Genomic DNA, 15,890 nt, shown 5'->3' with positions numbered 1-15,890 from the left:
TTTATTCTTTATATGTTAAGTGAGTGTTGAACCTTGAGAGCAAAGTTTAACCGGAGTCAAATTCCTTGTTTGTTCGCGCAAACCTGGCCAATAAAGCGGATTCTGATTCTGATAAGTAAGGTGGCAAAAAAAGCTCTGCAATACAGCCACTAGCTCCCCATCAGAGCAGGTTTTCGGAGCAGGAGGAAACATTGTTACATGCCTCAGATCCTGCCTGAAACCTGAAAAGGTAAATATGCTAGTCTCTCTTAGTAAGAACCTAGAGTATATAGTTGTGCATACAGAGTGACCGGACAAGATCACATGCAACAGCGATCATGAGTCAGCCTCCTGATCCATTAGAAGTGCCCTGTTCTTATTCTTAATCAGCAGTGTTGTATTGACATTTGTTGCACATGGTATCATTTAATATTTGTTCACAGGAGATGAAAGTTCTTATTTTCAACTTTTCGCATTGCATGGTTTAAAAAAAATATTTATAAGAGATACAAGTTATTTTATACTATTCACATTATATTTAAATTGTATTTTGTCAGCAAGAGATGCTGTTTTTTTCCCCTACTTTTCACATGTCAAAGCTACTTTCAACAAGGCAATATTGAAAATCATTTGTTGTTCAATTTTATACTTTTTCAATAAATAGCCGCTTTGTGTGTATGCTTCAGTTATAAAAAATAAATAAAAATCTTGACGATAACTGTGAGGACAAAAAAATAAAAAATAGTCACAAAAAAGTTTATCGAGGTAAAATGTGCAATTAATAGTGATTTTGATTTTAGGTCATATCGTGCAAGCCCTAGGGTGTGTGTTGTTAATTGTGTACGAATCAAAGTATCCCACTCTAGCTTCCTCTCTCGCTGTGCTGCCTTCACCCCCACAACTCCCCCCCCCCCCCCTACAACAACAATGCCTGACAGGGTATGTTTCATTTTCTCAAAGCTAACTAAGTGCGCGTCGCGTGCGTGCGTGCGTGCGTGCGTGCGTGCGTGTATGCTGCGTGCGTGCGTGCGTGTGTTCCCCGCATTAGGCTGATGAGTTCTTCAACAGCAGCATGGCTAATTAAAGTTGCCTCCTGCTTGTTAACATGCCCCCCCTCCTCCCCTTCCCCAATTGCATCAAGCTCTGAGGCACCGGGTTCACCAGAATTCCTGCCAGACCGCAGGCGTTGGTGATTCATGATTTATTCATCCTGCATAAAACATAGGCGCACACACAAACATTTGTTTAGTTATGTTTTATTTTTTTAAGTTTATGACTATTTGACAGGGACAGTGCATGTATTTATTTATTTTTGAATTTTGGGTTTTGGATCAACAGAATAAGCAACAGAATAAAACCGGTGTTACATGGACAACTAGGGATGGGTATCGTTAGAATGTTATCGATACTACTGTATACTCTTATTGATATGGAAAAATGGCCTTCCAGTTACATCCCACAGCAGTATTTTTACCACGTAAACAAGCTCCAAAAACATCGAGATTTAGGCTGAGACTGACTCTGGCATTCGGTATTCATTAGAAAGTGTAGTGATTGCATTTGGAAGATGAGGGATGGCATATTTGCAGTGCTGTTTTTTTTTTCCCCCATCTGTGTGAGTGGATTGTGGTGAATGGGAGCCGACAGGCTAACAGGCAGAGCTTACTGTGAGCAGCAGCACTAACTGACACAGAGCTTGAGCTGATAAAAGAGCATTAAGAAATGTACAAACATCCCGCTAGAACAACAGTTTACCACAATGTCAACCAAAGCGCGGATATTACGGACAAAAAAAAAAGAAACATCACTGTAACATGGCAACAGGAGGCTGCCTAACGACCGCTGTACATGCACTGTAACATAGCTCTTAATATTAAACATAAGCAGATCTCATGATGATTAGAGCATTGCCAAATGTTTGAGGTGTATCAACAGGATATCAAAAAAAAAAAAAAAAAAACCTTGCCGAAACTACCAAACAATAATCAAAATATCAAAATAAAACAAACAACAAAACAACGAAGCAAGATTTAATAAAAGCACTTGCATGGTTCTTGCGTTCAGCACGGTTGGGTCGCTGTGGACGGGTCGCGTGGTTGCCGCGAACCGCCTGGCATTTCATACTGACCGCCGTCAGAGAGGCTCAAAGAACGGAATTCTTACCTCCTGTAGCCAATCATTGCAACGCAGTCTATGCGAGAACGTCTGCATTGTTACAAAGTCTTAGGCCACGTCCACACGTACCAAAACGATCTTTTTTTTACCCATCTTCCCTGGATTTGTTTCAAGAATGTTTGCGTCCAAACGAATGAAAGACTCAACGCGCTACTTCATATTCCAGGCCTATAGGCAGCCCTGTTTCTGCTACAGCAATTCACCAAAAACGGAGAAGAAGAGCATAGTCACTTCCACTTCCCATCATAACATGACTAGATTATAACGTTCTCTTAATACATCCGTGGACTATAAGAACTTTCACCACTGCTCATTTTATAAAGGCCGCCACAAGAAAACGTGTCTTCGTTTACATTGTATAATGTGCTGTTGGATTGCTTTTTATTTTGCATGACTGCAGCATGCTAGCAGCAAGCTAACGTTAGCGCGCTAACGTTAGCTAGCTCTAACATCGGCAGTCAAACAAACATCAATGATCCAATGTCTTTTTGATAATCTATACGTTTTTCTTGCAGTTGCCTTTCTACAATAAGCCGTGGTAAAAGTTAATATAATCCGTTCAAGGAGTTGATAAGCAGACAGATTAGCTAGCTAGTTGCTAAGTTGCCTACTTCCACTTTATGAACAGATAGCCATAGCAACTACCGTTAACGTTACGTCGCTGCTGGAGCATCAGCTACTTTAGCGATGTTTAACGTTGGCTACATAACGTTAGCAATATATCTTGTGTAGAATCCAGAGGGAAGTGTCAGGGAGCACAAAGTATTAGATGAAGTGAGCTGGTGTAACCATGGAGATGGGATATGCTCGCTTAGCTTCACTGCAGTTGTGTGTGTCAGTGTCCGTGGGTAAGAGAGGGTGTAAAAGAGGGGTGTGGCGATGACATCATTGATACGGACACGTATTCGCCATCCAAACGAGGCCAAACGAGAGCAGTTTTCGGATTTTTTTCACCCCGAGACCAGGTTTAAAAAAAGTGCGTTTTCAGGCAGTGCGTTTACAGGATTCGTTTGGACGGTCGGCCCAAACGATGCAAAACATGTGCGGATGCACAAAAAAACGTTTCCGTGTGGATGGCCCCTTAGATGGGATGGGCCATTTAGTGATAATGGGGCAAAGGGCTCACCTGTGGTTTTAGTGGTACTAAGTACGGGTGTAACCATAGACAGAGCATCAGTGACGTCCCCCATTGAGTTCTAGACTGCTGTTTTGAATCTAAGAGTTTGTATTTTGGCTGTCGCCATCGTGGTATTTTGGAGTCAGAAGTCACCATATTTGGACGAGAGGGCGGTGCTGGGGAGGAGGATGCGGCTAAGCCAGTGTCTATCGTTTCAATGGCGATGCGCTAAGCTAAACGCTACAGAGGAAAAGTCGCCGTTCATCTGCATGTACGGCAGTACAGAGCTGGTTGAAAATAAGTTACCAGCTAAAGCTAGCGCTAGCTAGCCTTGGTTGGCAGGGTTCTCCTTTTAATGCGGCCAAAATCTTTCAATTAGCTTTGATGAAGTGAAAACACACAGTGAAAGGGTCAAAGTTTAAGATGAAAACACTGACAACACCCAAAAACAAATTCACAGCTATTTTTATGTGCACAGTGTTAGCATGGTTAGCATTGCTAAGCCTCTGTCCTGATTGACAGGTCCTAAAGCATCCCCTGCTTGCAAAACTTGAGCGCTGTCTCCCCTTTCTCCTTCTCTCCAGCCTCCATATTATCTTTTGCAGGATTTAATTAAACATATGCTTAAAGGCATTTAACTACGTTGTGTATTTTTTTTTTTTAACAAACCAAGATTGAAATGGTTTACTATCGGTTGCAAATATCGATCATCAGTCTTCCTGATCGTAAAAATCGGTATCGGGCCTGAAAAAAAAACCTCGGCCGACCCCTAATTTGGACCCTGCCGTTATGGTTCACACAAGATGACGAGGACATTGAAGCAGATCTTTAGTAGCATAACTGAGACACTGATAAAACTGAAGAACATTTTTTTTTTATCCTTTTTATTCACTCAATACTAGGGTGCCAGGGTTCTCCAAGTCCACAAATCGATTTGCCATTGGATCTTTTTGGTCATGATTCAATTTGGGATTGAAATATTTTCTTTTCAGCGGTGACAGCAATTCCACAAAAATAATCATTTGTAATTTTGGTGGACTGTAGAAACTCAATTAAATAAAGCTATCTGTATCTGTGTGAGACACCAGAAGGCAGAAGTGTACTTTACGACAACAGTTTGAGTTTCTCAAAATTAACCAAGTGCAACTGAATGCACCAATAGTTTTAACGAGGTGAACGTGAACGCACCATGGAGTTCCGTCCGATACCAAGCTTTACCTTGGTTGTATTTTAAATTTTTTTTTACAAAACTCACTCATGGGGAAAGCAAAATGTTGCCATACGGTGACTTCAGGGAAGCACGAGGATTTTCCAGTTCGCTTGTTTCTCCGTCGTCACGGACTCTGTCAGTGGTCAGGTCTGAAAAAATGTACAGCTGCAGGCTATTGGTAAGCTAACGTCACCCTGTGGCTGTAGTTGTTTTTTCCTTCAGGCATGCGCATGTAGGCGGGGGTGGTGAGAGAAAAATACTGGGGGAATGGCATATCCTGCTTTTGATTTCAATAGTGGAAATCGAAAGCTCATTTTGATCGATTTTCAAATTTGAAATCGTGACACCCCTACCTAATACTGCTCGTTTTCCTACATTCTCTACCACTGGGCGCACACGCCCCCGCACACACACACACACACACACACACACACACACACACACACACACACACACACACACACACACACACACACACACACACACACACACACACACACACACACACACACACACACACACACACACACACACACACACACACTCTAGGGCAGCCCTTCAGACAAACACATTTACACAATAATCCTATTAGAGAGAGAAAGTGCTCTCTCTCTTGCTCTCTTTATCCGTCAATACTCCCACAATCTGGCACCGCCTCTCCCTCTCCCCCTCCATCCACTGTCAATGCCAGTCAATATGCTGCTATCTCTGCTCACTTTCGTATTCTAATTCAAACAGGCTTTGCTTCAGCCATGAGCAATCAGTGTCCAACAATAGCGGCAGAGAGCTCGATAGCTCGACACTGGGTCACATTCGTTTGCGGGCAAAGAGTGATGGAGGCGACGTGCTGGTCTCACTGTGCTGCCGTGCGAGCAGCACTGCTGCTACTTCTCCACTCTATAGCCTGTCAATATTATCTCATAGCTCCGTCTCTATTTGCCTCCCTCTGATGTCCTTTCCGTCCTCTGTCCACTCCACCCCCCTCTGCCCACCCACAGGCAAGCTAACAGCTAAAGATTAGGGCTGCATCACTTCAATAAATGATGCTACACTATGGCAGATGAAAGATGACATGCAACGGGACATGTTTGAAGTGTCTGCAAATGCAAGGGAGTTGCTGAATACTAAAAAATCTAGAAAAATAATCTTAGAAACATACTTTTTTAATAAAAAAAAATGATATTGGACAGGAAAGGTCATCTATCTCACATGATAAAAATGAGGCAATTCTATGTCATTATTTGTTGGCGTGAGTTACTTTAGAAGCAGAGTGGAGCTTTCTGGCACAACTTGACTGACTTCCAAGGTGCATAGAGCAGGGCAAATGTCTGAAGAGGTCAAAACCCCATTTACATTTTTAAATGAATATGATTTTAAATTTCAAATGTTGTCTTTAAATGTGTTTTATGATGACCCTGGCGAAGGCCACAAGCAGAAACACGTAAGTAAGTAAGTCAAATTTATTTATAGAGGGCAATTAAAAATCACAAAGTGTTTTACATAAAACATACAAGATGATACACATTAAAACACAGTACGCAATTTATGCACAACACGTTGGTCCGACAATAAAGTTGTCCTTTATACAAACTGTTGCTTGAGTTCAGACCTCTTGGGTGGGAGTTACGATTGCCCTTTTGTCCCAAACCCTAATTACAGGCGTTGCTACTAGATCCCCACCCATAAGTTATGTCAGCCAGTAAAGGTTATTTAAAGGAGTACTCCAGCAATTTGGTATAGCACATGCATGATGCTGGCAGGCTTACAAGAGACAGTTGTAAAAAGGAAATTGAAGCAGCAGATGCTGAGATATCCTGACATTTAACCCCTAGTATGGGCAAAGCTTATTTGCCATTTATTAAGCCAGGCTAAAAATGTGAAGCTGCAACCGGTTCATAATGCATTGATCTTTGCTTATGAAAAAGTGGAAGGGGTAGTAAAAAGGGTTTGATAAAAGAGATTTGCTAGTGCTGTCACTTAGCTATTTAGCCAAACCAGCAACCAGATCCAAAATGGAACAAGCTATCGGAACCCTACTGTTGAAAGATCAGGTTGGCAGTGGGTAGGGTTGGGTACCGAAACAAGTTTTTGCTGTAAGTCATTGTTATTACATTTTAATGAAATAATTTAAATTTGACCATATGGCCTTAGCAATAAACACGCCGTGCTCTTAAGTATCGATTCAGGCACCGGCACCATTTTAAAAGTATCGTTTTAGGACCGGTATTGGGGAAAAAACTCAAACGATACCATGTATGTTTGATGTTCATTACAAACACCATACAAACTATACATATATCAACAGGCACGTGCAACCTAGCTAGCAGATGAAGAACTCAAACAACAAAATCAGCAGCTAACTTACTTTAAATTTGCAAGAACTATAGACCAATACAATAACAGGCTTAAATAAACCCAAAACATAAGTTATACGACTTACAGTTCTCACGGACACACACGCAACTGGCTAGTTATCCTTCAGACAGCGACGGACCATGTCTCTGTCAAGTCAGGGGGGTCCAACTCAATTTGACTAAGGGCCACACTGGAAAAAGAGAATCACATCAAGGGCCAGACATGTATAGTTTATTGACATGCTTTCATTTAATCGAAAGTCAAATATTTTTGACTGTATTATTGCATGTCTCATATAACCTTCTCACCTACAATTTGGTCCACTTTAAGGCCCTAAAAAGTTAGCAAAAAAAGTTCCTTAGCCATCACAGAGTTTAACAAATCAAGCAAAACAAGGCCTTTCACAGCCTGAACATGCAAACTCACTGGTATCTGTGTCCAAATTCTGCTTTGAGTGTCACGCAATCGCAGTTTGAAAACATTTTCCCCATCTTTTTGGTTTGGCGCACACCAGGCGGGCCAAAATTTGTCGTGAACCTAAATTGATATGCGGGCCGGATCCAAATCTGCGAGAGGCCGGATTTGGCCCGCTGGCCTTGAGTTTGACACGTGTGCTTTAAGCGTACGCTACATTAAGAATAGTTTTAGCGCTTTACCTCGCAGTCTGACAAGAAACTCAATCCGTTATCTGTGCTCTCTTCCCAAGCCATCAGACTCCAGAGACAAAAACAGTCATTTTAACTCACGTTAAACATGATTATTTATTAATAATAGTCTATTTGCGACTTTCATTTTTGATTGCCATACTCGATGATGCCTCGCGTCGGGCCGAACGACGCCCCTTTAGCGGTGATATAATCACAACATGTCGTGAGCTATTGGTTAAACATGTGTCTGGGACACAATGACATGTCTCTGCCTGACGCTTCTCCGTCAACTGATTACACGGAGGAAAAATGAGTAGCTCAGACTGCAGCCTTGCACAAACTGCTGTCCTTTCATGTCACAACATCAATGGGAACTGAACAGTTTGTGGATTCTTTCATGTGGGTAATGAGGGATGGGAGCGGGACAAAGATGGAGCCCAAGAGAGCAAAACACAACAACCCTGAGGTGCATATCAACATTTTATTAAGTTAACAGTCTGGTGTGCTACTGTTCGCTAAATGCACACACATATGGGTGTTCGCTGCCTCCATACACATACACGTTCAAACAGATGTGCAGGAAATAAACTACAGACAAATAACTGAGGCATCCCAAACGGCTGATGAACAGTGATACTATTGTTATTTATCAATCAGAGCCTCTGGAAGTGTAAAATATTTTTTTTGAAAAACAAACAAAAAAAAAGGTCACAGTGCTGCAATGTAATTTCCCGCCAGGGTTTTGTGCCTTTTTGGGGGGGCGGGAGGGGAGGGGAGGTGAGGGGGGCACAGACAGGTAAAACCGAGTGTCTGTATGCGGTATCCATGAAACACTACAATCAACCCATCTTAACCCACTGGCTCCATAGGAATTCACCGTTAGCTCTGTATGCACTAGCGCCCGAATAAAGGAAACAGCAGTTTTTGACTTTCTGTCCAGACACTTTCTCTGTGCTGTTAATACTGGTAACAAAGTGGTAATGTCTAAGACATCTAATCTACAACTTTTAGATGTCCATCCTGATGTCCTCAGAATCAGCTGCTGGCAGTACTCTCTGGACAGAGCATTTGTTATTAATCTCTTTGCCTCCACAAGTGGATGGTTAGTTCACAATCGCTACTTTCACGGAGCACTCCCCACCATGACACACTTTGACTTTGACAGTTTGGGAACCCTGTAGAGCGTTTTCCTCAGAAGAAAATGTATCGTTGCCCGGGAAATTTTTTTTTACAGTTCAGTTTTGAACCCGAACAATCTCTATCACATAATGTTGCTCATCGCAGCCACACATCTACAGGTTTAAAAAATAAATAAAAAAAACAGCACTGTGCAGCCGTTACACCGGTTAGCGGCTGTTTAGGATGGAGACACCGGGGGGGGACACCGGGGGGGGGGCTTACAGGAACGGACGAATTAGTCCCTTAGCCTAGAAATCTAGACGCACCCTAGCGGCAGCAAATGTAATTTGCAGCCAGGGTCAGTCTAGCAACTCTCTGTTGGCTTGCAAGCTGGGAAAAAAACAAACTCTAGTCAGGCCAATCAAATCGTGTATAGTCGGTGGGCGGGCTTAACATAATGACGGCAGAGTTGAGACGGTTCCGCGTGAATGAACGGTTCCTGCTACTTGAAAACAAAGAAGATGGCTGCTGCTGCTGCTGGCCAACAGTGGTCTTTCGTTTTTTTGGGGAAAAAGAACAAAGAACGGCACTGAAGTCATTCTTACAAAAGGACGATGTGTTTTGAGTTTTGCCGACCGGATACGGCAAAAGTTTAATCTATCAACTAGCGTTGCTCTGCCTGGTTGTAGCGCTATCCTATTGCGTGCAGAGGGAATTTGAAAGACAACCGTTTATCCCGCCCCCTCGGATTGAGCCCTGCCAATGGCTGAGCTCCCAGACCCAACATCTTGATGTGGGTCTGGCTTGTCAGGCTAGGTCAAGCTTAAAAAGTGCTGGATCCTACATTTCCCATCATGCCACTCAGTGTCTTTTGTTTGACCCTGTAAATCAAACTCCGTAACACTTCCTAAGACAGGCTTCACCCGGATGATGTCATCCGGCTAACCCTCATGATGTCACCAGGGTTATTTTCTCAGACTTGACAGAGCTCTTTCAGAGCCACAGAAGACACTATGCAACTGACTGTATAATGCATACAGGATACCATGTGTGCCCCTTCAAGACCAGCTTTAAATGCATAGGTCAGCATTTAGAGGTCACTCTCTAGACCAGGGGTCTGAAAATGTTTTTTAAGCCAAGGACCCCTTAACTGAAAAAGACATGTAGCAGGGACCCCCTACTACATATGTTGTATAAAATGAAGTTGCATATTAAACTGGGCCTACAATAATTTGTAGGGCGGCCTAAAGCCTTTATACATACACTTCTTGCATAGAATACTAAGCTATTTAAATAGCCTAATAATTGCTGGTATAATTTTATGTATTTTTATGTTAAAACATACACGTGGCACACATCTGTGAATGTAAGTAACTACCTTGACAATAGGCCAGTAAGCAGTGGGGGATTTATATTTGCTAATAATATGTTGAATTTATGTTAAGACTTTTTACATTTAAAAAAAAAAAAAAAAAAAAAAAAACTTTCAAAACTGTACAATAGTTTGGAGGCTCCTAGGACCCCTTAAGGGGTCCCAGACCCCCCTTTTGAAGATCCCTGCTCTAGATTAATTTTAACTTTTAGTTTTTCTGGGTAAAATCTTTAATTTGAAACCTTTTTTCTTTTTCAATATTTGGTGTTTTTGCAACACTTTTGTCGCTTTTCTCGATGTTTTTGTCGAGTTTTTTCAGCACTTTTTACGGTTTTGTTGTTTTTTGTACATTTGTCACTTTTTTCAATGTTCTTTTATCAATTTTTGTTTTTCAAATGCTATAGAAATTGAATAAAAACACACAAATTCAATGAAAGTAGTAAACTGATCATTTATTTTACTTGTGAAGACTGTTGTATGGAACCATCCATGTTATTTTTTTTTGACAATTTGGTTGAAAGAAACCCAAATTTCTGATATAGAAACTTTTTGAAAATGGGTCAAATTTGACCCAAGGAAAACAGGAGGGCTACAAAAAAAGAAATAATTATAAAATGTGAGGGTCTCGGTCAATTGATTCCCAGAGTCTTAAAATAAAGTTTTGGACTGAAATAAAATATTTGGCCTCTTTACGTCCCAGATGAAGAGATGCTAGGGACAACATGAGTATATGTGACAGATATGGCAGAAGCTAAGTGGCCCGAGCACGGCGATATGAATATTTCAACCACATGCTGCTGCCACAACACATACGCTCAGTGCCCCACCCTGCTGCTGGGATCAAATGTCAAGCTGGCTGCCAGACGCGAAGACATGTGCAGCGTGCAGCCGTCATGTGTGGGTTGATAGACGTCGCTGATGTATGTCAACGACATCTTTCAGGATAGTCTCAAGTTCAGCGCTGGCCATCACAGGAACCAGGAACAAGCAGGACTGTTCACATCGGCTTACTGGTGTACCTGGCATTTTGTACTGGAGTTCTTCGCTGACTTCAGTATTTATGTTATTCTTGTGAATAAATTGGCCAAAATATGTCCACTGCAATCACAAAGAGTTCAAGGAGAATTCATGTTAACAGATTTTTTTTTTTTTTTTTTTTTTGAAAAGCTATTAATTTGTGCCCGGGAGAAAAATCACTAGAAGAATTGCACATAATTTCTCTTTTCAGAGTAGCTCGACAGACTGGAATGCTATGCAACCGCAACACATGGTGAGATCAGAGTTTGGACAGCAGCTGCCGTCAGATGTACAAGTACATCAACCTACACAATCTATTTATATGCTTATATTTCAAACTTGAGTGCAAACAACAAATTCACTCAAGGTTGCTGAAAGGCAATCTGGGAAAATGAAATCAGTGACCGAGGACGGGAAGAAGTAAAAGTGGAGCCACCGAGAGTTATGAAACTTGAAGAAAAAAAAAAAAAAGTATTTTCACACTAAGTTCAAATGTATAGTGTGAGAAATCCGCACAGAACCGAGGAGCGTTTCTGTTGCTTCTGGCAAACCAGAGACGCAAATCGGCCTCATTGCACCGGAAAACAAAATGCTTATGGAGTTGTGCGGTTTCTTGCTAAAACTTGCTTTCAGAAGGAAAAAAATATGTAAGTAGAAAAAAGAAAGTTCTCTTCGCTTCTGCAAACCACAACAATCTGGTGCAACCAGGGCAGGACAGGTCAGTGTAGAGAAAAAAAGATTCACCTTATTAAATAAAAAAAACTAAGAAGACATCTGTGCTGCACAGGCGATCTTTGTTTTTCTCTACATACATACATACATACATACATACATACATACATACATACTAACTACAAAAATACATGCAATGCATATATAAAGGTTTACTCCTTGACGCAGCGGGCCGGGTTCGACTCCGACCCCTTTGCTGCATGTCATTCCCCCCCTCTCTCTCCCCCCTTTCATTTCTTCAGCTGTCCTGTCAATAAAAGGCCTAAAAATGCCCCCAAAAAAACAACAAAACAAAAAAAATATGGTTGCTACTCAAATCACACTGCCAGGGTTGGTGAAACGCTCCTTTGGCTGAAGCCATATCTTTCTGGGTTGTTTTTGTTAAGAGGCACAAAAAGCCCACCATTGCGGACAGAGTTTGAAGACTCCATTGCGGATGAATTGCATGAAAAGAAAAGAAAATACAACCCCAAAAGAGATTCAGTTTACAATAAAAAAAACAGGGGAAAGCAGCACACCCCTTACACTGGTGAAGCTGAAACCAGGGGATGTTTTGACATTGTTGATTGATAAATACTTACAATAATCTATTCATTTCTTAACCTTTAACCCCACCAAGCCACCTAGCCATCACCGGTCAATTTGACAATGTAAATACACACACTGTCACCCAACCTTAACCGAGACAACGGTCTGGCCGTGGTTAGACTGTCTGACCTCAAAGTGCTGCTGTCGTTCCTGTGGATTTCCTTTTCTCTTAAGTCTGAGTGTGGGATAGAAAAATGGAATCAATTGTATCCAGAGCATATAGTTAGAAGCATAACTAAACTTTAGAATAAGTGCATACACACACTCTTTTTTGTTTTCCTGTGTGTTTTTTTTTGCAGTCTTATTTCTGTGTTTTTAATTATTTCTATTTTTTTTCCTCTTCCCTGTTGTGTGATGTGCTCCCCGTTTTCCAAAAAAATATAAATAAAAAAAAAATGTGTATGTAGTACGATCGTATATAGTACAATAATGCTTCTCGCACTTGACACAAATTAAAAAAATGTCTGAGTGTGCAACCAACATATAACCACATGGCAAGAAGCAGGTGGTCAGGTGTGTGGTGTCTGGTGAGATGCTTTCCTTATTGTTTGTGCAAAACGCGGAAATAGTTCCATTTCTGTCATCAAAATCACAAAGTCCAAGTAGGGCTGGGGGGGGATAGAAAAGAAAAGAAAAAAAAAATCAAATGTCACATAAATTTTGACCTAATACATCGATGTCAATATTGCGCCGATATTGTAGGGTTGACTACTGGTGTTTTTCCCACAAATTCACACAATGAGAGTTTTGATCAACAATCACCAATAAATGTGGATACAATGACTAAGTGGGTAAAGGCAAATCATAAAAGAGCTAGTAACGTTAAGTCTGGTAAGTTCAGCAAATGACATCAGTTTACTGTAACGCAGCCTTTGAAACCAGGAAAAGGCAACACTTGTGTCATATCACAATACTATGTACGATATCCAAAAATGTAAGACGATATCTAGCCTCCTAGATCAATGTCGATTATAATATCGATACATTGCCCAAGCAATGTCCTGAAGTGCATTCAGGAGCCATCATCTCCACAATGGACCCTCTCCAGGCTGATAATATCTTGACCCACATCTAGAACATCTGATCACGAGACCAAACGCTATCTAAATCAGTCATCAATGACAATGATGATGGTGCATTTTGACCAGATCAATGGCTTGAGAGGCCTAAGCCTCCGACGTGCGTGATAGGACTCTGACAAAACATGCCTGGATTTGTATAATGCTCCAAAGCCCACAAGGGCAGACCTACAGGAGTGATTTACATGAGGCTGAATGACCCCTGCAACACAAATTTAACAGCCATCAATTATTAACTCGGGCTCATGAGCTTGCTTGCTTGCTGCTGGGGGGGGGGGGGAGAAGACTGCCATTGTCTATATTCAAGATGCGGCCCACACGCTCACTTTAAAAAGGCAATACACGTGATAAAAATGCACATTTGTCCCCCCTCCCCATCTGAAGCTTTGTGCTGCAGAACGCCTTGATGTTGAGGCTTGATTTAGTTTCGTGAGTGACATTCCCCTCCGCTGTCACGCCAAACTCAATTCAAATTCCGGATGTTTTATTTGTTTAGTTGAGCCGTGGCGAGTTTACATTCCGGGTACAACATGGAAACAATTGTTCGGCATCATTGACACATGACCTATAATACGTAGAGGATTAATTAAACCATGCAACTCTATATTCAGCACAAGTTGGACTTTTGTCGTTGCGTTGGTACACCCACCTCCCGCCATCAGTGGGAGATTGTGGCGGACAGCCGTTCTGAAACATGGACATTATAGCTAATTACTAATTTCGTTCACTGATAGATTATAGGCTATAGACGAATTTCCCACAAGGAGCTATAGCTACTGTTTTTATTTTATTTTTATTTTTTTAAATAGCTGTTTAGCTGTTATAATGATATACGTGAATTTACCAGTAAGCAAGTTCTTATATGGAAATGCCACTCATTAGGGCGCAGACTGGGAACCAAGGGTATTTCTGCATCCTGACAACTAGCTTAACATTACAGGGCTAAAAACGACAGGATGGTGCCACACTTCTCCATTCCCAGTGCCTCTTCTCATGGGAGGCGCCTCCATCCACCATGAAGATGAGGGATGCTGCGAGGGAGGATTGGGGGTAACCTGGCTAAGCCAAGCCTCAGCCCACACACTGATACTGGGTGCAATAGGTGGGTGGGTGCTGCTAGCATCCGGCTAAGATGAGCAGGTTAGCTGCATTCCAGCAAAGAGACGGCAATTTAGACCGACAGGTGCAACAGCATCATCACCCAGCCGTGCTCTGCCTCTTCGTACCGCTCCTTCCACCTTGACATATCCAAAGAAACAAGCCCGAGCCAACAACCAACACTCAAGTGAGTGGGACGAAAACACGCCTGAATTCATAGATATGTTTTTCCAATATTTAAAAATGTTTGGTATCGTGTGAGCGAATAAGTGGCGAGCTAGCTAAAAACCCGCCTCGGCACAGCGACCAAACGAACCGCTGTGTTAGCCCTCGTCGCTGGGTCGGCTGCCTCCCTCTGCTCTGAGATAAGGGCATCGAATAAAACAGCTAAGAGGGAGGAAAACACAAGCGTGTATGTTGTTCGACTCACCTCTCTGCCATTTTCCCCGGACGGTTCTTAAAATCCGTTTAGAATAAATCCCACAACGGCTCCCATGTTGCCGAAATTGCGGTCGCCGCAGTCAACGAGTCACTCCTTCCCAGACCAGTGTCAAGATATCAACAATGGCGAACACTACATCCGATCTTTACCTTCACAATAAAAGCTTCTTACCAATTGTGTCAGTGTGGCACCTGTTATATAGAAATAAATGAGATACGGTATTAGACATACAATACAACTATACTGTTTTAAAGTCAAGCACTTCACAAACCTCAATTTACTATTTTATGCAATGGTAAAACACAACCAGTCATTAATTACCTTGCACCACACAGCTCTACAAAAATATTCTTATACATTTAATGGAGAGCATTTTATCCTTAAAAAAAATAATCTAATACACAATGTATTTATACTAACCATCTTACTTTGATGTCATCTGTATTACAAATAATTTCGAACACATTCATGTCAGTCTTGAAAGCTGTTATAACAAGATGACCATACTCAGTGTATTTTATTAAGCCACGCTACATACCTGTTTAGCCTACCTATGTAAATGCTTTCTAGATTGTTTTCTTTTGATTTTCTATCTCAATCTTTTAAATGTGTTTGTTTTAATTTATTTATATTTGCCTTTTTAACTGCATTTTTGCTTGTTTTAACTGTTAGTTGTCTTTGAGTGCTATGAAAGGCACCCGTAAATAAAATGTATTATTATTATTAAATGAAAATGTAAAATAATCCCAACATAAACATGGCAGCATGTGAGCTGCAATGTATTCTTTATCTTGATTTTTTTTCTCATAACAGCACCATGGATGTTAATCTTACACTGTCACATCAGAGGGTAAATGGCCAGTCAGCAATAGTTACTGTATACCACTAAAATGTTCTGCACTTTCATCATAGAGTCCGAGCCGCCAAAGTTAAGATGAAAATGCAATTACCGACAATGTT

General features: G+C 41.4%; 1 protein-coding gene across 2 annotated transcripts in view; it reads right to left on the bottom strand.

The window, feature by feature from the left end:
• The window catches only part of arhgap39 (Rho GTPase activating protein 39), a 133,102-nt gene extending 118,056 nt beyond the window's left edge, over positions 1–15,046 (bottom strand). For both annotated transcript variants that reach the window (XM_039810431.1, XM_039810430.1), the window contains exon 1: positions 14,919–15,046. In XM_039810431.1, the coding sequence (XP_039666365.1) occupies positions 14,919–14,929 (11 nt within the window). In that variant the 5' untranslated portion in view covers positions 14,930–15,046. The remainder of the gene's footprint in view (positions 1–14,918) is intronic.
• Positions 15,047–15,890: the final 844 nt, after the last annotated feature.

The sequence above is a fragment of the Perca fluviatilis genome, chromosome 9 (genome assembly GCF_010015445.1).
Source record: "Perca fluviatilis chromosome 9, GENO_Pfluv_1.0, whole genome shotgun sequence".
NCBI lineage: Eukaryota > Metazoa > Chordata > Actinopteri > Perciformes > Percidae > Perca > Perca fluviatilis.
Note: the sequence above shows the minus strand (reverse complement) of the source record. Positions and strands in the feature narration are given on the sequence as shown.